At 54.6% G+C, this 24,583-nt stretch overlaps 1 protein-coding gene across 4 annotated transcripts in view; it reads right to left on the reverse strand.

Moving 5' to 3' along the window:
* The window catches only part of SYT7 (synaptotagmin 7), a 177,049-nt gene extending 154,556 nt beyond the window's left edge, over nt 1-22,493 (reverse strand). For all 4 annotated transcript variants that reach the window (XM_054026587.1, XM_054026586.1, XM_054026585.1 and 1 more), the window contains exon 1: nt 22,265-22,493. In XM_054026587.1, coding sequence (XP_053882562.1) covers nt 22,265-22,295 — 31 coding nt within the window. In that variant the 5' untranslated portion in view covers nt 22,296-22,493. The remainder of the gene's footprint in view (nt 1-22,264) is intronic.
* Between the last annotated feature and the right edge of the window lie 2,090 nt (nt 22,494-24,583).

The following is a 24,583-nucleotide window of genomic DNA, read 5'->3' on the forward strand; positions in this document are numbered from 1 at the left end:
AGCCTCAGGTCGCTGTCTATTGACTTTACTGAGACACCCAAAAATAAATAAATAAATTAGAATACGGTGTTTGCAGTTCCCATAGCTCCCCTGAGATCACAGCCACACCATGTTTACTTACAGCCAGTTTATAAACACTCCTACCCAATTCACTCACCCCCAAGCACAGCACACTCATTACACAGCAACACAACCCTATGCCCCCTACCCAAAACACAAATACACCCATACACAGCAGAGTCATTACACACCCCCATACAAGACACACCCCCACATGCAACTACACAAACCAACCCATAAACAGACACGTAACACAACCTACACCCCCCAATATAGTACACCTATACACAGATGGCACTCATTACGTACATACTTAAAGCAATACAATCTTACACAATACAGACACACATACAGTACTCATATACAGCCTCACACACCTCTCTGCGATACACATACATAGCTACACAACCTAACACCCCTCCATATTTCTATATATGTATACACCCACTCAGAACAAACTCTCCTACAACTATACAAACCAACACACCCCCACACAATGAACACACACAATCATGCAAGCTACACTATCTCCACCTGTCCAAAGCAACACTCACCTATACACACAGCTGGGCATAGTACATACAGACACCCATGCAGTGTTACTTCTGAGGGCATTCTGCACACACACACACACACAAACTGCTCCAAAAAAATAATAATTCTGTGCACGATATTTTAAAATTCTGAAAATTTTATTTATCAAATAAATGTGGAGGCTCCAGCATGGCACTGGGGAGCACAGGCCACTGGCTGCACAGAGGTGGAAGAGGACTGTGCATCTCCGCCCCAGGACACAGACTCACCCAACCCTGACACAGCGCAAGGACAGGGCCTGCCCCAGAAACACCCCAGGGCCCTGCCCCTCCGTGCTGGGTGCACCAGGTGTGGGCAGGCAAGCACAGCAAGGCAGAATCCAAATGTGAAGGGACTTAGTGTAGGGAGATCCAGGTGTGAGTTGAGAGGGTTCTGTGTGGGGCAATCTGGGTGTGGGCGGCTCAGCGGGAGATCCAGGTGCAGGGAGATCTGGATGCACAGGGGCTTGTTGCGGGGGTTCTAGGTGTTTTGGGGGGGGTGAGGCTCAGCAGGAGGGTCTGGATACAAGGATCCGGATGCACGGGGGTTGGGTGGATGGGGAAGCAGCTCCCTGTACAGTGATCCTGCACCCATCGCTCCTCAGCTGTGGGAGAGGGAAGCGTGGGGGGAAGGGGGGGGGGGGAGAGTTTGCAAGCTTCCTACAGCCAGGGTAGAAATCTGGGGGTGGGTCTGACACAGCCCTGGATGCCATACAGGGGAAGAGGAAGTCCTGTCCTCCGCAGCCCAGCCGGGACTAGCAGCTGAGCCTGGCACAGGGTAGGAGCCACCAGCCAGGTCTTCCCGAGTCCTGCCCCTTGCCCCACAGTGATTTACCTCTCTGCTGGCTGCCCTGGGCACCCAAAACATACTGCTGGGGAGGGTCTCATGACCGCTCTTGTGGCTTCCTTTTGCTTCCCCGTCAGAAAGACATTTTTCTGTGTGGAAGCAAAAAAATCTGCGGGGGACATAAATTCTGCGCATACGCAGTGGCAGAGAATTCCCCCAGGAGCAAGTGTGAACTCCTACACCTACACACACACCTAACCCAGCCCTACACACAGTGTGCACACAATGTACACTGGAATACACCTACGCAATAGTGCAGTCTAACACACACTCACGTACACACACATGCCAAGCCAGATCAGGAGAGTATTTCTAACCAGCCGCACCCAGAGCAATCATCACCCAGGACACAAAGTGGCCCCTCCCAGCCCCTGAGCCATTTCTCCTACAGTGAGATCTTCCTGTTGGCAGTCGCAGCACATGCCATTCTGCTAACTAGCTGCCATGCACTGGCACTCCCTTGAGCCTGAACTGGAGGGAGGCTCACCCCAGGCCACTGCGATCCAGGCCAGGCCAGGTGATGACCCTTGCAGGAGCCTAGCCCTGGCCCAGCCCAGCCCAGCCTTTCCTCGGATTCTAGGCAGGGCAGTGACCCCAAATGCAGGTGCTGGCCCCTGAAATGGATCTTTGCAGGGAACACATGCGACCCCCCCAAGGCCCCTGTGCCTGTTGAGGAAGTAACAGGAAGAGAGGCAGGCTGACAAGGCAACTGGCAGGCCCACAGGAAGCCCAGCATCAGCTCCCACATGTCTCTTTGTGTCACTTTCAAACAGCCTGTCCTCACCACTCAGGTAATTTCAAACACAGTTCTGCAGCCGAGGGGACACAGCAGCTGTACCAGGGACGTGGCACACATGTGCCTCACTAGCAAATGGGTGTGCAGGGGGCTTGCAAAGGGACTGACTCCCCTGGGGCTGCCCAGCAGGGGTGTTCTCCTGGGACTGGAACAGGGCTTTCCCATTTACCCCGCAATCGAGAGGACCAGAGAGGGCGGGAGCATCAGAATGGGGCTTCCCTGGGGTGGGGGTGGAATCAAACCCCAGACAGACAGACAGACAGGAGGTGAAGACTGAATGACAGGGATCATGAGAAGCAGCAAGCACTGGAGGAAGGACAGGCTTGAAAATTGAAGGGAAGAGAAAAAACAAACAAGGGAGGGACCAGTGTAGCGACATGGGAGAGCAGAGAGAAGTGATCGACAGAGCCTGGGAAAACAGGGTCAGGACAGCAGTCAAGGGTGCTTGGAGAAAAGCGGGGGTGAGGGGAAGAAGAAGGAATAGCAACTGCCCTTTCTGTCTACCTCCTACACCCAACTGCCCAAAACCTCCAAGGCTCAGCTCCGTCACCAGGGCTCCCATCAACACTCACCCCTCTGCACCCCACCGTTCTGCAACAAGTGTCCTGTGTTGTCACCCTATCTGCCTGTCCCTCCACCCCATATGCATCTGCCTATCCATCCATGCACACCCATCTCTCTCTCCTCCCCCTCAGGTATGTGCACCCCTCCCCCCAAGTGATGTTAAACCAGCCCTGTGATCCCCGCTCCACTCCCCCATTCAGAACTCTCCATGCTGCGTGGAGCATGGAGGTGCTCAGATAACGCAGGCCAGCTGCTTCAGCTGGGGGCAATGCTCCTTTGCTGCGTCCAGGGCACAGAGAGAATACTTGGCACAGCACAAGGACACCTTGTGATCCAGCCGCACTGCCCATCAGGAGAAAGCCTGACGTCACACTAACCAGCCCCCTTCCTCGGGTCTGTGGTGCCTTTTAGTTTTCACTTAAACAAACCACAGAAGGGTTTTTAGAGTGCTGCTCTGGCTCAGGGGTCACTGCCGAGTCTCTAATCAGTCCTGGCCCCTTCGCTGCCAGCTAGCGGGATTGGGGAGCCCAGGCTGAGTCAGAGAAACAAACCCAGCGACCTTCGCTTGGAGGCACTGGTGGAAGCTTTGATGTCACCGGAATCAGGCAGGAATGGTGAGGTGCATCTAGCCCAGCAAAATCAGCACCTGGTGCCGCTCCCACAGCCGGCACAGAGCTGGCACCACACAGTAAGTGAGCCGCATGACAGCCGCCCACAGCCACAGCTGAGAAAGCAGCCAGCTCCCCCAGTTTGCTCTCTACCACTGCACTCTCCTCGTTCCTAGAGCACGGCACCATTGCAAGCGCTCAGATTCAGCCAAAGCTCTGGGTCCTTGGGGGGAGAGAGAGGCGAGAGCGCCTGCTCCAGCAATATCCTAGGGCTAGGCTTCATAGACGCCCACAAAGAACCAGAGACCAGCATGGGATTGTCTCCTACGCCATGCAGTCCAAGGCTTTGTCCAGAATGAATTCTTCAGGGTAGCAAGGCTCGGGATGGGGACAACTGCCCTCAACCTGACACTGGGGGTAGAGGCCAAACACACGCACCCTGACCCCCCTTTATTAGTGTACAGCAACACTTTGCTAGCCTGTAGCACCTTCCCACCAGGGATCTCCAAGTGCATTGTGGATTAAGTCTCACAGCAACCCTTGGAAAGAGGCAAATGGGGTAATAAGCTGGCAGGCACCACTGCTCCCTACTGGATGGAAATGGAACTGATTCCCCACATGTTCAAGTCCCCATGTTGCTGCCAGAGAATGGAGATTCTCGTTTGATGGGGTAGGTGCAGGCGCCTGTGCTTTTGGAAGAGCAGCACTGTATCCCTGCGGGAACAGAGAAGCCACACAATGGGTGAACACAAGGTGGAGCACAGGGACAACTGTGAAGCACTGGGTGACAGGAGTTCTGTTATGGTGATAGCACCCCTCTTTAACTGGATGGGGAAACTGAGGCATGGGGAGGTCCTGGTCACACACTGACTGTGACAAAGCAGGAGCAGAAGCCCACCCCCTGTGCTCCAGCCAGGGACTCTCCTCACCCCCCGACCTCCCGCAGGTGTTAGACTGGAGTGCTTGGGGAGGAGTGAGGGAACTAGCCCTAGGCATGAGTGTCCCTATCTTCTGGTTTCTGCTGGGCCAGAGGGATCCCAGGACTCAGAGCACAGCTGGCAGGGGCCTTGGCATAGACTCATGATTACCATTGCTACTCTCCCCAGGAGACGGGCTCAGCCAGTGTGGGAGGCCATCAGCAGCTTCCACCTGTCAAGAATTGATCCCCTCACTCTCCACCCCTGTGGAGAAGCACCTGGGCATGGGGGGCAGAGGAAATGCTCCTGGACAAGCTCCTTGCTCAAGTACCTTGCAGCAGGGGCAAGCAGGCAGCCAAGCCCCCAGCTGGGCTCGCAGTGGCTGCTGCTGGGCAGGAGCAGCGCTGATTGCAGGAGAGAGGCAGCAATTCCGCACCGCTGTGCTCGTTAAAGGGCAGCCAGAGGAGGAGACACGGCCCAGACACACACTCCCCCTACATGCTCAGAGCCCTTCCTAGCCACATGGACACGCCCCCCCCGAGGATCCCAGCCTGATTCCCACCCCTGTCTGCAATCAGCAGAGCTCACTCTGTGCAGGGCTCCTGCCCCACTGCACTCCCAGACATCCCATACCCACTCCCAGATGTGGAACTGCCTCTGCTGACCACACACAGCCCTCTGCCCTCCTCCCTGAATCACAGGTCGACTCCCTGTGCCCCCTCACTCACAGATCCCAGGCCATGTGGTCTTCTCCCCATTAAGCCTTGCAGGGCAGTCGCCCCCCCTCCCCTTTGATCACACCCCCCAGGGACCAGGCTGCCCTTTCCTCTCCCACCTCCCTTACACACCCTGGGGCAGCAGCATGCACAGAGTGGGAAGGAAGGTAACAGACTGTCTGGTAATAATGTCACCATTCCTAACACTCAGGAGTGCGAGGACAGCGAGAGGCGTGGCTTGGAAGCAGGCAGACTCTGCAGACAATGGCGCCAGATTCACAAAAGCTCAAGGCCAGATTTCAAGGGCTCAGCACCCACAAGCAGGGCCAGGGTTTCAAAACAGCTCAGCTCTCACTGAGGCACCTAAATAAGAGCCTGATTGATGTATCTGGTTCTAGATAACTGCACTGGATCGGATATTGTCTGTGCAATACACTTGGGACATAAAGTGCAGGCAGTGTGTCCTAGAGCAGGGGTTCCCAGCCTTTTTCTTTCTGAGTCTCCCCCAACCCCCCGACATGTTATCAAAATTCCATGGCCAACCTGTGCCACAACTTTTTTCTGCATATAAAAGCCAGAGCCGGCATTCGAAAGTAGCAAGCAAAGCTATTGCGCAGGGCCCCACACCACGGTGGGGCTGGCAAAGCTAAATTGCTCAGGCTTCGACTTCTGCCCCAGGTGGCAGGGTTCAGGGCCCCGGGCTTCAGCCCCACATGGGAGGACTTCGGCTTTCTGCCCTGGGTCCCAGCAAGTCTAACACTGGCCCTGCTTGGTGGACCCCCTGAAACCTGTTTGTGGCCCCCCAGGGGTCCCCAGACCACTGGTTCAGAACCACGGGCCTAGAGCATGCAGCACTGGACTGGGACTCAGGTGAGCTTGGATCTATCTCCAGCTCTGCCACTGGCCTGCTGGGTGACCTTGGGCATGCCACTTTCCTTACCCTGTGCCTCAGTTTCCCCACCTGTAAAATAGGGATGACGATCCTGACCTTCCTTTGTAAAGTGCTTTGAGATCTACTGAAGAAATGTGCTAGTTAAGAGCTAGGTAATATTGATACACACCCGTTATGCTAGATACAGTCCTTTGTGCGGGTCAGTGCTGTGTCGGATGGGTTACACGGTCACTGAAAGCTGTAACAATATGGCCAAACTCAAGGGTTACACACATTAGAGACTGTGGCCAGTTTGGATTTCACAGCTCTCACTACGCCTCCATGGCGGCTTAGAATTGTACACACAATGACAGCATGGACAGAGCTCCGCCCCTCCTGCTCCCAAAGCCCCTCCCACTTGAGTTAAAGGAGACTCTCCTATAGTTGTTAGCAGCATAACATAAGGGCTGAGTCACACACTCAGCAGTTCTGCTTCCATGCAGTAGGGATCAGTGGAGCACATCCACAAGCTGACCACACCTCTCAGCACTCACCTAATCCATGACTGCACTGATATGAGCACTGGGCCCAAAGCAAAACAAACAAAAATCCAATCCCACTGGAGCTTTGGGAGATCCGAACGCTGGATCCGGATCAGCATGCTACAGCGCAAGAGTCTCTCTACATGATGCGTTGCTCTTCTGAGGCCGGCCAGCTCTTCTAACCCTCCGTGCCAGCAAGGTCTATGCAGCCTCGACATTGATTTCCAATGCTGTACGATCCATCTGTTTGCAACAAGGAGTGCGTGCAGTTCTATTAGCCATAACGGTGCCTGTAACAGCATATGCAGGGCCAAGGGTAAGGCACTCCGAATTCAGATTTAGACTGATGATTATTTCAATATTTTAGGGGCACCTTCCCTCTTGAGTTGTGAGCTATGACCCTTTCCTATCTCCTGTAGGTCCAGGACTCATGCCTCCTCCCATTCCCCAAATGCTGGTTTGACACCAGATTTTCCTTTCCAAATGAGTTATGCTCCACATAGGAAAATGGGGAGGGGGGCAAGCCTGCTTAGCCCTCTGCAAAAGCTAGAGCAGCATTGGGACTGCTCTAATTTACACCTGGCTACAACAGCCCACAAGGGGCCATTCTTGCAAGCGAGAATAATCTGAATTCAACAAACAGCCCAGCCATGGCCCCTCTTTCCCTGCCACACTCCCTGTGCTAGGATCTGTAATGTATGCCTTTGAAGGGCTATTCTGCTAATTCTCTCACAGAATTCCCTAGCCACCAATTCCTCCTACTTAACCTCTTCTTGGATAAATTAAATGCTTTAGTCCAATCCTAGCCAGAGCCTCGGCGTGGCTAATAAAATGGTGCGTATTGGGTGCTTACCTGAGATTCTTCCAGCAGCTAAGCTGTAAATGAGAAAGCCAGAAGCTGCATCATCTTTGCTGACTTTTCCTCTTACCCTGGGTGTTAGCTTCTTTGGTCTTAAATACAAAGACCAAACAAAAACAGCTACCAGCGCAAATGGATTCCACCGGCTTGCTCACACACATCTGTCCACTCACCCCCACCTCCCACTCCCCTTCTCACCCACCTGCCAGCCTGGGAGTGCATGGGAGGGGGGACACATGCAGCAGGGCTTTAAGACCTCACCTAATCAATGTGACTCTTGAAGGCTGAGTGCCCTTTACTGCAGGAGTCTCAAACTGGGGGTCGGGACCCCTCAGGGGGTCACAAAGTTATTACGTGGGGGGTTGCGGGCTATCAGCCTCCACCCCCTAACCCCGCTTCACCTCCAGCATTTATAATAGCGTTAACAATAAAAAATGTGTTTTTAATTTATAAGAGGGGGTGGGGGTGTCGCACTCAGAGATTTTGCTGTGTGAAAGGGGTCACCAGTACAAAAGTTTGAGAACCACTGCTCTACTGAAAGAGCACAAGGAGATCTGACCCTACAGCAAGCGTGGGGCGCCCCCATCCCAATGGCTAGTGCAGGGGGAGAGGAGATGCCTGGGTCTGACAGCAGGGACTCTGTCTCCCTCTAAGCAGCAAGGGGTGCTCTCCCCAGGTTGGCGTGCCCCAGTAACAAAGGGGGAGGAATCCCTGAGGCCTGCCAGGGCACGGGATGGAATCTCTCTCTGGCTGCAGTGTGCTATTACCATCTCTGCATGCAGGCAAGCGTGGAGGCTGGAAGCCAGCAGGGAAGCTTGTTTGGCTTGTACTGTCTCTGTCCCCTGCAGGTGCCGCATGTACAGCCCTGGCGGGAGAGCTGGATCCAGCATGGACATGGGGAGCAGTGTGTGGAATCAGTGACCCATGCAGCGAGGGCAGTCCCCACCGTTCTCCCAGCTCCCCGGCTGGCTCGCCCAGGCTGCCATTAAACATTTGGTGCAGCCTCCATCTGCCCTCGCTGGCAGCACATTTATGCCACTGGGTGGCATTATGGCTACACACACTGGCATTGTTATTTCAGCACTGTTTCAGGGGCAGCCTGTGCCCACCAGCAGCGGGACGCCTCCCAGAGCTGCTTCCATTTTAGAGCCGTTTGAGAGGGGAGAGAGCTGCACCACCACCCAAAATCACTTCACTTTGGAGCCTTCCATTATTCACACACAGCTGGGGTGACTGAGTGACAGGGAAAGAGGGACAGAAAGTGACACACTTCCAGACTCTCACAGGAGAGGAGATGAGGGGAGAAAACAATCCCAGTGCTGGCCTCTCCCAGCAGGGGGCACTATAGGGAATGGGGTTAGGACACTGTGTGGGGAGCTCATAGGTATCCATGTCTCAGCCTCTCCCAGCAGGAGGCAAAATAAGACCTGGTGAAGGGGGGCTAGTTTTGATGAGCTCACCCAGCCCCTTTGTCTCCTGTTACTCTCTTTCTCTACAGTGCCTGCTAAGTGTCCTGATCACCAAACTGGTGAGTCTCCCACAAATTCAATGGCCCCCAGACTTATACACACAGCAAGCAAATCACCCTGGCACCACTAGTGACCCCTCACCAGCAACACCACACACTTCCCTCCTCTCTTAGCCCCAATGGCCAGCCAGCTCTGTGTCCCCATGGCCCTACCTGTGGAAAGGGCCTAGTCCAGCTCCGACTCAGACCGAGGCCTGGCCTGTGTCTCCATCCAGATAAAAGCCAAGTTTTCACCCTGATACCCCACTCCGTGCCTCAGGTCTCTGTCCCAGAAATAGGCTCCATCCATACCCCATTACCTCAAATAAAAGTCTAGCTCCTACCCCATCCTACCCCATGTTCCAACCCCAGAAAAAGGTACAGTCCCCACTCTGTAGCCCTGGCCGGGGAGTAAGTTGCACACCCTAGGCCTGTCTACACTGCACACTAAACCCAGGCTGTTATTCAGGTTTGAGCCCAAACCCCACTTCCATCCATCCACCCTGACACGGGTCAGCAAGCACTCAAGACCCAGGTACTAGGACCATACTAATGGGGTTGGTCAGAGCTTGAGTCCCACTATGACTTGGGTGCAAGCTCTGTCGTTTTGCAGTGTGGACGCAGCTCGAGCCGCAGGCCTGAGTCAGAAGGTCTGCACAGTGCAGTATGGATGTGTTAGCACAGTTGTGAGACCCAAGTCCAGCAACTGCAAACCCAAGTTTACAGTGAAGTGTGGATGCTCAAGCACAGGCTTGGAAACACCAAGCCCACAAGCCCGGGTCCCACAGATGCAGCAGAGATAACCCCACCCCCAGGAAGGCACAATCCACAACAGATCCAAGACAAGGTGGAGGAATCTCTTAAAGCAGGACGGTCACTGAGACTCCAAGAGAAGCAGGTCGGGAGGACAGTCAGGGCCTTTAAAAACCAACAGTAGCAGCTTCTAATCAATCCACCACTCTGAGCCAGCTCTTGTCAAGAGTTTGGAGTGGGAGTAATAGACTCATAATAGCTCACGACTAAGAGGCTGCAGCGGGCGCTGGGGGAGCCTCTCTGAGGGCCCCAATAAGAGGGAACTGCAGTCACCAGGGACACATGCTGCAGCTGAGAATCTGTCACCAGGTACATAAAGGCGCTTGCTACCTGGCTCCCCACCACCAAACCAACCCCCTCCAGAGGCGGGCACACAGAGGAGGAGTGAGCAGTGGGGCCAGAAGAAGGGGCAATGGTTAGAGGGAGAGCAGCAGGGTTTGGGGAAAGCCTGGATGTGAGGACAGAAGGAAAGGGAGGAGTCAAGGATTTTCCCGAGGGCGCAGGCTTGAGAGATGGGCAGGAGGGAGGAGTGGTCAGTGCTGATGAAGACATGGGAGAGTTTAGGGATGTGTGGAGAGAGAGAGAGAGAGAGAGATGTGGCCTAGGCAGGGAGTATAGGGCTGCAGAGATGGATCTGAGAGTGGTCTGTGAGGTGACAAGAGAGGATAGGGTGCAAGTTGAGTGGGAAAGCGTAGTGGATGAATGGCAGACTCCTGGGAAACAGTACCAAGAGGTAGGAGGAAGAGGATGCATCGATGGTAACACGGAAGAGAGGAACTAGAAAAAGACGCAGTCAGGAAACCCATGGAGGAGAGGGTCCGGTTAGTGGTGTACAAGGCAGCAGGGAGCTGGAGGTGCTGAATATGATGGATAGACCCTTAGACTAGGCAAGGAGGTGGGCACTGGTGAGTTTCAGCTCAAAAGCATTTTATTCATCCTACACACTATTTATATGGGTGATCTTCAGGAGGGCAGGAGTTAGCCCCAGTGGCTTCCAGGCCCAAGAAATAACCAGGATAGAGGGAGGAACCAAGGAGTCGAATGCCCCCCGACCCAGGGCTATCTATCCGTCCCACCGTGAAGGGGATGTGGGTCAGATCTACCCCAGCACCAGCAATGGGACCACAGAAACCTGTTGGACTCGGGAGTCTCTAAGATCATGGAGAAATAGACTAGATGTGGTGCTGGTGTAGGTGTGGAACAGACCCTGCACTGGAATGGATGAGGGCAGGGCCGGCTCTAGCATTTTTGCTGTCCCAAGCATCTAAGAGTAGCACCAACAGCAGAGAACTGAGCTGCTGCGTTCCAGTTTTAAGGATAACTGCACCTATATTTTCCCCCTCCATCGTCCCTATATGAGGGAATACATGTAAAGGTTTCTGGCTCCCAGCCGTCACCTCTCATGGGCAGAGACCTACGTTGCACTCCCTTCTGACCAGGAGCGTTAAGGCTGCACAGTTCCCTGCCTACACTGTGATGTCCACAACAAGGCAGATGCCCAAGAGGCCAGCATCTGCCCTTTGCTCTCTCCGCGAGCTATGGCCAATGTATTGCCAGCAGTTACAAGTGATCACACAGGTCTTTCTAAGCAAACATTTATTCTGAAGGTAAAAGCATTACAGAGAAAGCACATACAACCCATAAAAGAACTGACACACATGCTAAAAAGCTTACCAGAGGGCATCCCCAGCTCCAACCCAGGGCTCTGGTATTGGTCAGTCCTTCAAACCCCACAGCTGGGTTTTTCCTGTGGTTACACATTTGGATCAGTCCGTAGATCAGGAACCAGAGCGAAGGCTCGAGTGAGTTCAAGCTTGTACTATTTATCCAAAAGTCCTTTCTTTGTCTGTTGGCCTCTGGAGAGTCCAATTTGAACCAGCATATGCGAGGCTCCCCAGGTGGTGGTGCCTCTCCAGAGGTGTTATAACCTCAGGGCTAGTCTGCACAGGGAGCTTACGCTGCCATAGTGACGTCTCTCAGGGGCATGAAAAGTCCACACTCCTGAGAGCCGTGGCTATGCCAACCTCACCCCCAGGGTAGACAGCACTAGGTCGACAGGAGAATTCTTCCATCGACCTAGCTACCACCTCTTGGGGAGCTGGATCAGCTACGGGAGAACCCTGCAGCTAGTTCTTGGCCCAGGCCAGACACTCAAATAAACTTCACTCCTCAATTGCCCATCTCACTTGTGATGAATAGCTCACAATGACGCTGCATGAGGTTTTGAATCCCCAAGGACCGAACCAGAAGCAAATGGATCGACAGCAACATCCAAACGGATCTCAGGAACTCCTCAAAGGCAGGTGAGGCTCACCCACTGAACCATGAAAAGCACTGGCTTGCTCCACAACAGGCTTGGCAGAGGCTGACCAAAATCTCCCACAAGGGGAATCTCAGACCCTTGCATCACCTTGGCCAATGGGAAGCCAGGAGACCTACTAAAGGCGTCCAAAGGGAGGGCCTGGTGCCATGTTCGAGGCTTTCTTCCCCTGCAAAGAGCCAGTCTAATGGGCATCTCCAAGCCTGTCCCTGCTCATAGAATCGTAGGATTGGAAGGGATCTCTAGAGGTCATCTAGTCCAGTCCCCTGTACTCATGGCAGGACTAAGTATTATCTAGACCATCCCAGACAGGTGTTTGTCCAACCTGATTTTAAAAATCTCCAATGATGGAGATTCCAACATCTCCCTAGGCAATTTATTCCAGTGCTTAACCACTCTGACAGTTAAGAAGTTTTTCCTAATGTCCAACCTAAACCTCCCTGGCTGCAATTTAACAAACACTCAAACTGAAGTTCCCAAGTTCCTCCGTTTATGACCTCATCAGGTCATTCCCAGGATTTTCCTGCCTGTGGTTTCACTCCCCAAGTCCCAGGTTCCTCCACCAGAGCCTAATTGCTCCTAGACGCATCAGGTCACTCGCCTCTGGCCTCTCTTCGCATCCCCCTTTGCAGCTTCCTGCTACTCTTAATAGGGAATGAGGTGATCTTTCCTGAGGTGTGCCTTCTTAGTAACTAGGGCTGGCTTGGCCCAGGCCTTCAGACCTTAACGGGCAAGCCACCCCGTTATACCTCCCCACAGCTTCAGAGCTTGTCTATATCCTCGAGTAAAGATTCATCCATCCCTGAGCTGGTGCAGAGGCAGGGCGATTTCAGTCCCCCAACCTCAGCCGCCCCCGCTTTCTCTCCTCTTGCGAGATTGGCCACTTCCCTTTTAAACCTCATTAACTCCACACAAGGTGACCTCTCCCTCCCGCTCCTCCTGTCTCCCTCCTTCTTATCCTGCAGCATCAGTGGCCATCTCACCTGGGTGCCGGTCTGTCTGGCTTCCTGACGTCCCTAACGAGCCAATCGCACAGATGTCCCAGGAAAACAAGACAGATTGGATGGTGGGGGGGCGGGGGTGAACAAGAGACAGGGAGAGAGGTGCTCGGATACCATGGTGATGAGCGTGGTAGGAAGATGGATAGACAGGGGAAGAAGAAAGGTAGGAAGGGAAATACAGAAGGGATGGGGAGGGGGGAGCGAGTGAGAGACGTAAGGACGAGATCTAGGTGGGGAAAAGTGGATGAGACAGGAAGAGAGGAAAGAAGAGAAGACACGGGAGACTGGTGGAGAGATGGATAAGGAGGACTGGGCAATGGGGGTGAAAAGAGAGGAAGAACGGACTGATGAGAAGAGCTGAACATTGAGGACTGAGTTTGTATTACGGGAGATATCAAGGAAGGAGTCAGTCAATACTCTCCCTGGCCCCTTTCACCCCACTCTGCTGCTCTCAGCACATGGCCTCCTTTAGTCCCCAAGTCTGTTCAGCCCCTACCCAGAGCTCCCTTGGAGGAGGTGGGGGGTGAAGGCTCCAGGAAGTCCATCTCTTCTCACTATCTAACAAATCCTGCCTCATTCACCTGCTGGGCACAGCAGGGCATTGCCACAGACAGAGAGCTCTGCAGCCCGCCCTTGAGCCCCACAGACTCAAGCCCACTCCATGGGCAGCAGCAGGGTGGGCTAGCAGGTGAACTGTGAAGCTGGATCCAGCAGAGAGAGTTCTCTGGCGGTAAAGGTGGGGAGCAGAAATCAGGACTCCTGGGTTCTATCCCACTTCTGTCATGGAAGTGAATGCCAGACATGTGGGTTATAGCCTTAGCTGTGACACTTAATTGACTGTGATTCTGGAGGTCAGATTAGGGGATCATAATGGTCCCTTCTGGCCCTAAAATCTATGAAGCCAAGAGGGAACTGGGAAGGCTGGGTAGGGCAGGGACTAGCCCTATGAGGAGGTCAAGGGAGTGTTGGAGAGTCCCATTGTTTGGAAGTGAGGATCCCACCCCCAACGGCAGAAGGGGCTTGCATCCACCCCATAAGTATCCTGGCACCTGCCTTTAAATCCGCCCCCCCCCCCCCCGGAACGGGTCATGCTGAGCCAACTGGTGGCTTTTCAAGCCACCCCACTCTATGCTTTCTCTAGTCTCTGCCTTTTGAACACAATCCCTTATTGCCAGCCCTGCCGTCTGCTCTTCGAAAGCCTTTCCCCTGCTGAATTCATCCATAATACATATTGTAGCCGGGCCCCTGGGGGCTTGGGGTGGCAGCGATATTATCTACATCTGTCTTCATTTCCTTCTCTCTCTCCCTGGCAGGCTGAAGGCTGCGAGATCAGGCCACGGAGATCAGCCCCAAGCTCCTTCCACACTCATCATTCCTGGCTGGGGAGGGGGCACTCTCCTCCCACCCTGCCCCATCTTTCATTGGAAACAAAACTGGGGCTGGCCTGTGCAGTTTCTGGGCCTGGCCAGAGCACATTCCTGTCTGAGGATCCCTCGCCTCCAACTCCACTTCCTGCAGCTGCAGCCAAGGCAGGTTTAATTTTAGTAACCTTATCTCACCTGTCACCACTGGGTGTGTGTCTCTCTCTCCCCACCCCTCCTTTGGCATGGGAGCTATTCTGGGAGGCACCAGCACCTGAGAGCAGGAGAGGAGAAATTTTACAGCTAGTAGGCGGGAAAGGGAGGGATGAAGAGAGAGAAAAGCCAGCAGGAGGAGGGAGGGAGCTCGTAATGCAACAGTTTCACACAGTGGCCTTTCAGCCCAGCAGATCCGAGTTCAAATGTGACCTTGGGTCTTGATTTAATTTGCCTGAAAACCACTGCTGCAGGAGCTGGCAACAGTTGGTATGGTCTCTGCTTTGGAGGGGCCCAGGGGTGGCATGAAGAGGGAACTGCAGAGCAGGAGGCCCAGAACTGGACTAGCAGGGTAATGCTGTGGGGCAGGATAGAGGAGCATTGGCAGAGCAGGGGGCCCAGAACTGGACTAGCAGGATGGTGCTGTGGGGCAAGATGGAGGGGCATTGGGAAACCAGGGGGCCCAGAACTGAACTAGCAGAGTGGTGCTGTGGGGCAGGATGGAGGGGCATTGGCAGGACAGGAGGCCCAGAACTGAACTAGCAGGGTGGCGCTGCAGGGCAGGATGGAGGGGCATTGGCTGAGCCCAGGGCTTGAACAGCAGAGGGATAACACAGGGCAGGATTGAGGGGATTGGCTAACCGATGCAGGGACCTCAGGAGCAGAAGAGCAGAGGATGCTGTAGGGCTGGATTTTGGGGCTTTGGCAGAGGCACATGCAGGTAAATGTATCAGCAGCGCCAGACCTGACATAACAGAGGATACCCTAGATCAAGAGAACTGAAGTGAAAGCTGGGGCAGAAATAGCAGGATGGTGCTGTGGGGCAGGATGGAGGGGCACTAGCACAGCCAGAGAGGCAAACCTGGAGTAGTGGGGAGTCAGACGCAAGTCTGCAAAGCTGCACAGGGAGGCCCCAGGGAAGCAAAGGTGGCTTGTTCATGGAAATGGCTCTTTGGCCTCTCCAGCCACCCAGCCCAAGGAGGGGATGGAGAGCGCTGTGCAGAATAGCTGGTAGCCTGGTTGAGCTCCTCGCTCTGTGTCTGCTTCTCCGCTGGTGATTTTCCCCGGTACATACCCCCCCCCCCCCCCGCTCCCCTCCCGGCTGTTCTGCTCATGTAAGTTCAGGGCCATTGTGCTGTCTATACCAGGGCCCCAGGCTACAATCTTTTTGATGTCATTTCATCTTATTTTTAACCAACCCATCTTTTGTCTCCGCACCACAAGCCCTCGGGAGTCACCGTCCCTTCCACTCCCCTGCTCTGCCATCCCGACACCTGCCGCTCAAACAGGCAGACCTTTTTATCCCAGATCCAGGAGCTCCTCCCTCCCCTGAGAAAACAGCAGGCGCTTGGTTATTTATTCACCAAGTCGTGAGGGGCCATCACTCAGGCTGCTCGGCTCTGTCAGTGCAGCTGGTGATCAGAGGAGCAGAGGCACCAAAGGAGCAGTGGAAAGGGCTGCCCCAGGGACATAGGAGGCGCTGTCATCTGGGGTGCTGATCCCCCGCCCCCCAGGCCTTCCTCACACAGTGACGGGGGACAGCCGCTATTAAATTGCCCCCGCACCTGCCCTCCCAGAAGTGCTGGGGGCATCAGAAATTCTCACGCTGCCAGACAGGGGTGGGCAGTCTCACTCCACAGGCTGAGATGGAAAGAGACAGAGCCTCATTACATGGGGACAGAAGAGATGGGAGGGGAGGACATGGATGGTGGGGGGCAGAAATCTCACTCAGAGGGTTGTGTGGGAGAAATTTTGCTTGACATTAAGGCTGATCCGCTTTTTCCAAGAGATCAAGCCCTCAGATGTGCTATAGGAAGTGTAACTCCCCTGGGAAGCTGGATATCATGTGTGGCATCACCCATTCCCCAGACCTCACAAAACCATGACCACCTCCCTGCTCCCTCCTCGCAATCCCTTGCCACAATCAGTCGGAGCAAGAGCCTTCTCTGCCACTCTTGGCCTCTGGAAAAGCTCTTTAGAAACCACCTCAGTTTGTTCTTGCTTTGAATTATACCTGTAATGTCTCTTTTCACCCTAGACTATTTCCCTTAATAATGGCTCCCAACTCCTCCCATTGTTTAACTGGACTGTGGATTGTTTACAGTTAGATAATAATTAATACCACCACCTTGGGCTATAAAGCACCTTTCCTCCAAAAATCCCAAAGTATTTTACAAGTCATAATGAATTACATTTCACAAATCTCTCAAGGCTTCCTGTACCACTGAAATGTAGCCACCTCTGGAGAGAGGTGCAACTGCTGTTTAACAGCACACAGCAACATTACACAAATTTGCACCAGGAAATGAAGGGTGATACTCTTTCCAATTGAAAGTGGAACAGGAATTTATTTTTGCAAGATGTAAGCATCTGCGGGGAAGTTTGACCAGGATATAGGGGTCCTGTCAGGGGATCTTTAATGACCACACGTGATCAGCACCTTGGTTTTATCATACTTCAGCCAGATGATGATGCCGCCTACGGCAAAGTGCCCTCTAGCACCAGGCTGGGGCATTGGAACAAGTACAGACAGAGGGGACGTGGCATCTACTGAGTTACCAACGGTATTTCCTGCAGCACCTCTATGTTTCCTGGATATCTTCCGTACAAGTACTCACACCCCAGTGTCCAGGGAGGTGCCCATCCACATACCAATCCAGTAGTCTCACCTTGCGTAATGTGTGAATTCTAACAAGATCTGAGGCCACGGTTCTGTGCAGGCATTGGTATTTATTTCTCTGCTGCTGCTCCTGTTTTTGCTGTTGTAGCTATTGTCCCTGTCTCAGGACACACTCCTCCAAAGACTGCTCCTTGTGATTGCTTTCAGACTAGAGATTTCAGCACAGGAACTAAACCAGGTCTCGCACCAACCCATTGCCGCTCATGCTGGTCTCCCCACACAGCAAGGCCCATCTTGCCAATCCGTGCAGAGCTAGGTTTCTTGGCGCTCTGGCTGAACTTGCGTCTGAGGAAGCCACACCTTCCGTCATAGCTTCTGTATCTGGCTGGCCTGCTTCCAGGCCACACAATGGAGAGAGACATCATACAGAGCTGGATCCTGCAAGGGGCTGTGTGCCCTCAACTCCCACAGACTTCAGTGGAATCTCAGTGGAAGCTGAGCATGCTTGGCACCCCCAGGAGTTGCTCCTAGCAGGATCAAGCCCACTCAAAATAACCCATATTTGTCCAGGGCCTGAGAGGGGAAATCTGTGCTGCCTTATCATTGCCCCTACCTGGCTCCCTCTCCCTCCCCCTGTTTTAAGGCAGACATTCAATTCCATTCCATGTGGCATCTTTACATCCCAGAAATCTACCCTTCCGCGCAAGAGCCCAAGGACCAAGGTGGGGCTGTCTCTATGACAAGGAGAGGCAGGTACGGGTGAGCACATTGGGATGACCTGGGGCTCATTAGGCCAGTAGTGGGGCATGGGACAGTAATCCATAAATCATGGGGGAAACCGGGGTCAGGGCAGGATCATTAGTGCAGTGGAAGGCAGTGGGATAGGATCATGGTGACAGCGGGTCTCAGGGTGGGGTTGAGGCGGGCACAGGGGGCTTTGCCCATTCGGAACGTTGGGAGGAGGGGCTCACAGAAGGGGTGCGCTGGGACTAGGGGGGCACTAGTGCCTGGACACCCAAATGCCACAGGGTAGGGGAGGGAGCCTCATTAGTGCAGCTAGGGGGCGTTGGACTAGGGTCACACACTTTTTGTGGTGCAGGGAGGAGCCTAGGGAGCATTAATGTGGTGAGGGCAGCTCACCGCAGGGGCTGGGAGAGAGTTGCCCACACAGAAAGGTAGATGCCAAACCTAGAGCTGTTCAGGCTGAAGCTGCCTAGTCTGGGGGCAAGCAGTGGGATTCCTCAGTGGGGCAGAGGCAGGTGGAGTGATAGATTCAGGGGCTCAATCTCCTGGTAAGGGGCCAGGGCAGAACAGGGGGCTGCAGTAATGAAGTGGCCCACAGCAAGAACTACTCACACACATTGCTGGGCTCAACTTTAATTATCAGCTCAGGAGAAAAACATGGGCCCCATTGTGCATAGTGCAATGGAGACCTCTGCTTAGTATGCAGGAGTGGAAAAAGCAAACAGCACACTATGGGCCACAAGGAAGGTGATGGAGAGTTACATGGAGACTATTATAACGCCAGCGTGTAAAACAATGGAATATGGAATCCTCATATGGAATCCTGTGTGCCATGCTAGGGACCCTGTCTCCAAAGGGATCGAGCAGAAACATAGGGATTCAGAGACAGGACTGATTAGACACATAGGAAACTTCCATATGAAGAGAGATTGCAAAGACTGGGACTGTTTAGTTTGGAGAGGAACTGAAGAAGAAGGGGAATGATCAAGGTATAGAAAATACCGACTGGCACAGAGGAGGTAGATCAGGTATTCCCATTTACCCTTGCACAGGATGAGAACTGGGGGCCAGCCAATGAAACGGAAGGGCAGCAAATTTTAAAATGGTAAACAGAAATGTTGTTTTACATGACTCATGATTAACCAGTGGAACTCCTTGCCACACTGTATCATTATGGTCAGTGATTAGCATGATTCACAAAAGGATTGCATGTTTGCACAGCTAATGAGAACATTAGGTAGGGTTATAAAAACAATATCAGAAGTTTGGAAGGGATATAAACTCTCCTGCTTAGGACAAAGTCAGACTAACTGAGGGTTTTAGGAAGGATGGTCCAGAGGTTAGGGCACTAGCCAGGCTTCTGGAGACCTGGGTTCAACTGCCTGCTCTGACACAGACTTCCTGTGTGACCCTGGGCAAGTCACTTGCTCTCCGTGCCTCAGCGCCACATCTATCTCCGGGCGTGGTGGGAGCACAAATACATTAAAGACTATGAGGTGCTCAGATAGTATGGAGGTGGGGGTCAAGTAAGTATCTAAGGCAGCTGGGATGACACTTTGGAGATCAGGTTATTCCATAATTGCTCACTTCAGGTATCATCTGGTACTAGTCGTGGTCACGTACAGCAAGGGTTCTCAATCACTTTCCTTCTGAGCCCCCCTCCCCCCACCCTCCAACATGCTATAAAAACTCCACAGCCCACCTGTACCACAACAACTGTTTTCTCCATACAAATGCCAGGGCTGGCATTAAGGGGTAGGAAGCAGGGCAATTGCCTGGGGCCCCACGGAACTAAGTTGCTCAGGTTTCGGCTTTATCCGTGGGTGCTGGAGCTCAGGGCCCCAGGCTGCAATCCTGCACGGTGGGGCTTCATCTTTCTGCCCTGGGTCCTAGACAATCTAATGCCAGCCCTGCTTGATGGACACCCTGAAACCTGCTCACGGTCGCCCAGGGGGCCCTGACCGCTGGTTGAGAACTACGGACATACAGAATACAGGGCTAGATGGACCCATGTTCTGGGTCTGCCAGCTCCTACAGGTCCAATTAGCTGAGGCCTGAGCATCTCCTTCAAATAGAATCATGATTACTTGGAAAATCTGACTACATTCTGAAGAATCCCCTGAAGACAAATCCACCCCGCAACTCCACCCATCTCTTGGATCTCCCCAAATCTCAAGAAAACAGCCTGTCCTCATGCCCCTGGAAGCCCATCATTACTAGCAACCAAACCCTGCAGATAACACCAGGCCCCAGCCAGCCACACTGCATTCGACAACACCCCTTCCCTCTTCTTTTGCATTGGCAACAGACCCTTCTGCCGAGAGCCATAAGTCCTAGCCCCCAACACCAGCATGTCCCAGATTCCTGGGTAGTGGGCCAACTGCTCCCTGTGAGCATGAGATCAGCAAAGAGCACCAGCCAACATGCCTCCTAAAATCCCTGTCCTCAGAGGGCAAGACAGACTGGTATGGAGCAGGTGAGGCCAGGAAGCTGTGCCTGAGCAGGACCCCAGAGCCAGCCAGATGGAGAGGCTCTCCTCCCCCTCACTCTGGGCTGACTGCTCTCAAACTGGCTTAGTGACTCGGGAATGTTTTGCTTGTGTTGTGTTTATTTCTTCCAGGAATAGCAGGTGCCACTGCTCAGGCAGCTCTGCAGGGTGGTGACTCATTTGAAATGAGTGGCGGTGACTTTCTCCCCCAAACTACTGTAACTCCTGCCTGGGAAACTCCAGAAAGCCCACAACCCAGGGAAGGAGAGGAAAGGAATGGAGAAAGGAGAAGTAGGCGGCTCCGTGGGTGGAAGAGAGGGAAAAGCGGAATAAGGAGAGGAAATGAAAAGGGATATGGGGAAAGAGAGGAACAGGAGCAGAGATCTGATAGAGTAAATTGTGAGCCGAGAACAGGAAGGAGGTAATGGGAGCAGAACGTCAAAGAGAGGAAAGAAATGGAAAGGCAGAATGGGGCGGGGAAGATGGGAGCGAAAAGGGGATGGAGATGGGACAGAGGAGGGAAGGAGAGATGGGGCAGAGAAGCAAAGGGAATGGGAAAGCAATGGGGCAAAGAGGGGAAGGAGAGATGGGGCAGAGTGGGAAGGAGATGGGGCAGAGTGGAAACGGGAAAAAGAGAGAGGGTCAGAAAGGGAACCGGAAGGAGAGATAGGGGCAGAGAGGGAACAGGAAGAAGGAGTAGGACGAAGGAGAGCTATCATGGGGCAGAGAGGGAAGGAGGAGGAAGAATGGGGGCAGAGGAGGAAGGAGAGATGGGGCAGAGGGGGAACGGGAAAGAGGCGGAATAAGGGCAGAGAGGGAACAGGAAGGAGGAGGAAGGAGAGATGGGGCAGAGGGGGAATGGGAAGGAGGGGGAGGAATGGGAGCAGAGGCAGAAGGAGAGATGGGGCAGAGGGGGAATGAGGAGGAAGGAGAGATGGGGCATAGGGGGTACGGGAAAGAGGTGGAATAAAGGCAGAGAGGGAACGGGAAGGAGGAATAGGGGCAGAGGAGGAAAGAGAGATGGGGCAGAGAGGAAAGGGGAAGGAGGAGGAGGAGGGATGGGAGCAGAGGCGGAAGGAGGGATGGGAGCAGAGGGGGAATGGGGGCAGAGGAGAAAGGAAAGATGGGGCAGAGGGGGTACGGGAAAAAGGCGGCATGGGGCAGAGAGGCAACGGGAAGGAGGAATAGGGGGCACAGGCAGAAGGAGAGATGGGGCAGAGGGGGGACAGGGAGGAGGAGGAATGGGAGCAGAGGCGGAAGGAGAGATGGGACAGAGGAGGAACGGGAAGGAGGCAGAATAGGGGCAGAGAGGAGATGAAATGAAGCAAGCGAAGAAGAGAATGCATGAGAGAGGGGCGGCTGGAGCCGCATTCTGTGGTCGTGCCCTGCTCCCGCTCCCCATTTCGGGGCACAGAGAAGTTCCACTAAGCAGCCGAGCCCTGCGCTCCCAAGCCGGCAGGCTCCCGCAGCCTCGCCGTCCCCACGCACCCAGTCCCGGAAGGGCAGCACCAGCCGCGTCCAGCCGGCAGCACCTGGGCGAGCGCAGCAGGTGCGCGTCAAGCGCGGCCGAGGGGAGGGGAGGGGAGTAGCTGCCTGCCAAAGGGCTACCCCGAGGGAAAATGGGGGGCATCCCCCGGCCAAACCCAGCCTGGAGAGAGGGGGACGCAGCCGCCGCCCCCCTTCGGGCGGCAGGAGCAGCAGGGGTCGAACAGGGGGTCGCGCCGCTGCCCCGGTGCTCGGCGCTGTACAACGCCCAGGGGCGCAAACAGAGCGCTGGCGGGCCCCGGAGAAGCCCGATGGCCGCGGCAGACCCAGTCGCGCAGGGGGGGCCGGGCTGGCTCCTACCTTTGCCGGCAGCCTCCGGGTCTACGTACATGGTCCCTTCCTGGTAGCCGCGGGCTCCTCCCGGGCAAGACAGTCCCCAGACAGCGGCGCGGGCTGCGGGCTTTGTACGGTCCACACGGGCGGGCTCGGGGCAGCTGGGGGGCAGCGAGCATCAGCCGCAGGCGGCGGGGAGCCGGGCGGGCAGCCGAGCCCCGGAGCGGCCGGGAGCCGGCATGTGGGGGGAGCCTGGCTGGCGGCGGCTGCTACGAGGGGCTCCGCGGAGTGACTCACGTCCACACTGGGGCATGCCAGGCTCCGGCGCGCTCCCCACACCCCGCCGCGCGCGCCTGTGTGTGTGCGCCGCCCGGCCCGCTGCTGCTCGCTGCTGGCGTTGGAAGGGATTGCAGTCGCCTGCCGGAGCTGGAAGTGGATGGGCCGATGCCCGCCCAAACGGACCGCACCTGTGTGAACCGGGCACGAGCACTTATCCCAGGCAGGGCCGTCTCGAGGCACCAGCTTGGCAAGCAGGTGCTTGGGGCGGCCCCTCCGGAGAGGGGCAGCAGGTCCAACTATTCGGCGGCAATTTGGCGGATGTCCCTCACTCCCGCTCTGAGCGAAGGACCTTCCGCCGAATTGCCGCTGCAGATCGGGATCGCGGCTTTTTTTTTTTTTTTTTTTGGCTGCTAGGGGCGGCCAAAACCCTAGATCCGGCCTTGTTCCCAGCGGCACCCAGAGCCCACCCCACGGGCAGAGAAATCCTACTCCGGTTCTTCTCCCCAGGTGCACCCAGAGCCCACCCCATGGGCACAGAAATCCTACTCCGGTTCTTCTCCCCAGGTGCACCCAGAGCCCACCCCATGGGCACAGAAACCCTACTCCAATTCTTCTTCTCAGGAGCACCCAGAGCCCACCTCAGGGGCACAGAAAACCAGCACGGGTTCTTCTCCCCAGGGGCACCCGGAGCCCGACCCGTGGGCACAAAAATCCAACTCTAGTTCTTCTCCCCAGGGGCACCCAGAGCCCACCCCATGGGCACAGAATCCCTACTCCGGTTCTTCTCCCCAGGGGCATCCAGAGTCCTCTCCAGGGGGCACAGAAACCCTACTCTGGTTCTTCTCCCTGGGGGTACCCGGAGCCCACTCCAGGCAGCACAGAAATCCAGTTAAGTTTTTTTCCTGCTGATGAATTCACAGAGGGCATCATCTTATAGTCTTGACCCTAGCACAGACTTTCTTAATCCACACGGTCACTGGTAAAGCCAGGGTTGGATTTCTGTGCCTTGCTTGAATGAGTTCTGGAGCCATCTGCAAGGGGGCAGAGGAAGATCTCCATATCATTTCCACTCCACCAGAGCAGGTAAACACAATTCACGTCCCCTGCTTTTATTGCACATTTAACATTTGCTAAACGCATCCAATGGAAAAACACATATGGCAAATTAAAGGAAATACGTTTGGCAAATTGGCTCTGCAATGTGTTGATAAATAGGTATGGAGGGGGGTTTCAGGGAGGGGAGCTCTGGCTAAACTGACGTCAACAGGAAACAGCCCCTGAGAGCCAAGAACCCCCACCCCATCCCCACTCACACAAGTCTATGTGAGAGCTCCAAGGGACTTCTTGTCCCTAGGAAGTGATCTAACCTTTCCTCCCCAGTGGGGAAATGAGCCCGGCCCATCATGCTCCTTAGCCCATGTCCCTGCCAGGAAGGGCCAAGAGAGTTTGGGCAGGAGCAAAGGTAGAGAAGTTGCCCACTTTGGTCAGTCAATATTACCCCCCCCCCCGCACGTAAACACATTCTCCAGCCCGCTGTAGAAGCCTGCTCTACTGACTCTCCCTTGTCCTTCCACACACACTATAGTCAGCTCTCATACCCCCTCCCCAGACCAATGATGGCTGCCAGAGGTCTCTCATGACGGGTGGATTGGGGTGGTTGCCTGCCTCTTCTGGAGCTCACCCCTGCTCTGTGCCAGCCCTGCCAAACAAGCCTCATCCTTGTGGCTTGTGCGGGTATCTCTCAAAATTGCATCTTTGCCTTTGGAATGCATCAGAGGTGGCACCAAGTGGCATAAAAATGTTCTTAGGGGAAGGTGCCCTAACAGGGCCCACATACACAAGCTCATAAGATGTGTGCACATGCACATATCAACCCACACGTACCCACCAATACACACGTGTGTCCCAGCCACTCAGCATGTCGCTCTGTCCCTCTCTAGCATTGACTGGGACCAAGGTTGATGAACCTATTCCTACCTTGACTTAAGCTGGGTCTCTTAGCTCAAGTAGTGAAGGCTCACACTTTTAGAACCAGAAATCCCAGATGTGCCCCCCCAACAACAACAC

This window comes from Malaclemys terrapin, chromosome 4 (assembly GCF_027887155.1).
Source record: "Malaclemys terrapin pileata isolate rMalTer1 chromosome 4, rMalTer1.hap1, whole genome shotgun sequence".
Taxonomy (NCBI): domain Eukaryota; kingdom Metazoa; phylum Chordata; order Testudines; family Emydidae; genus Malaclemys; species Malaclemys terrapin.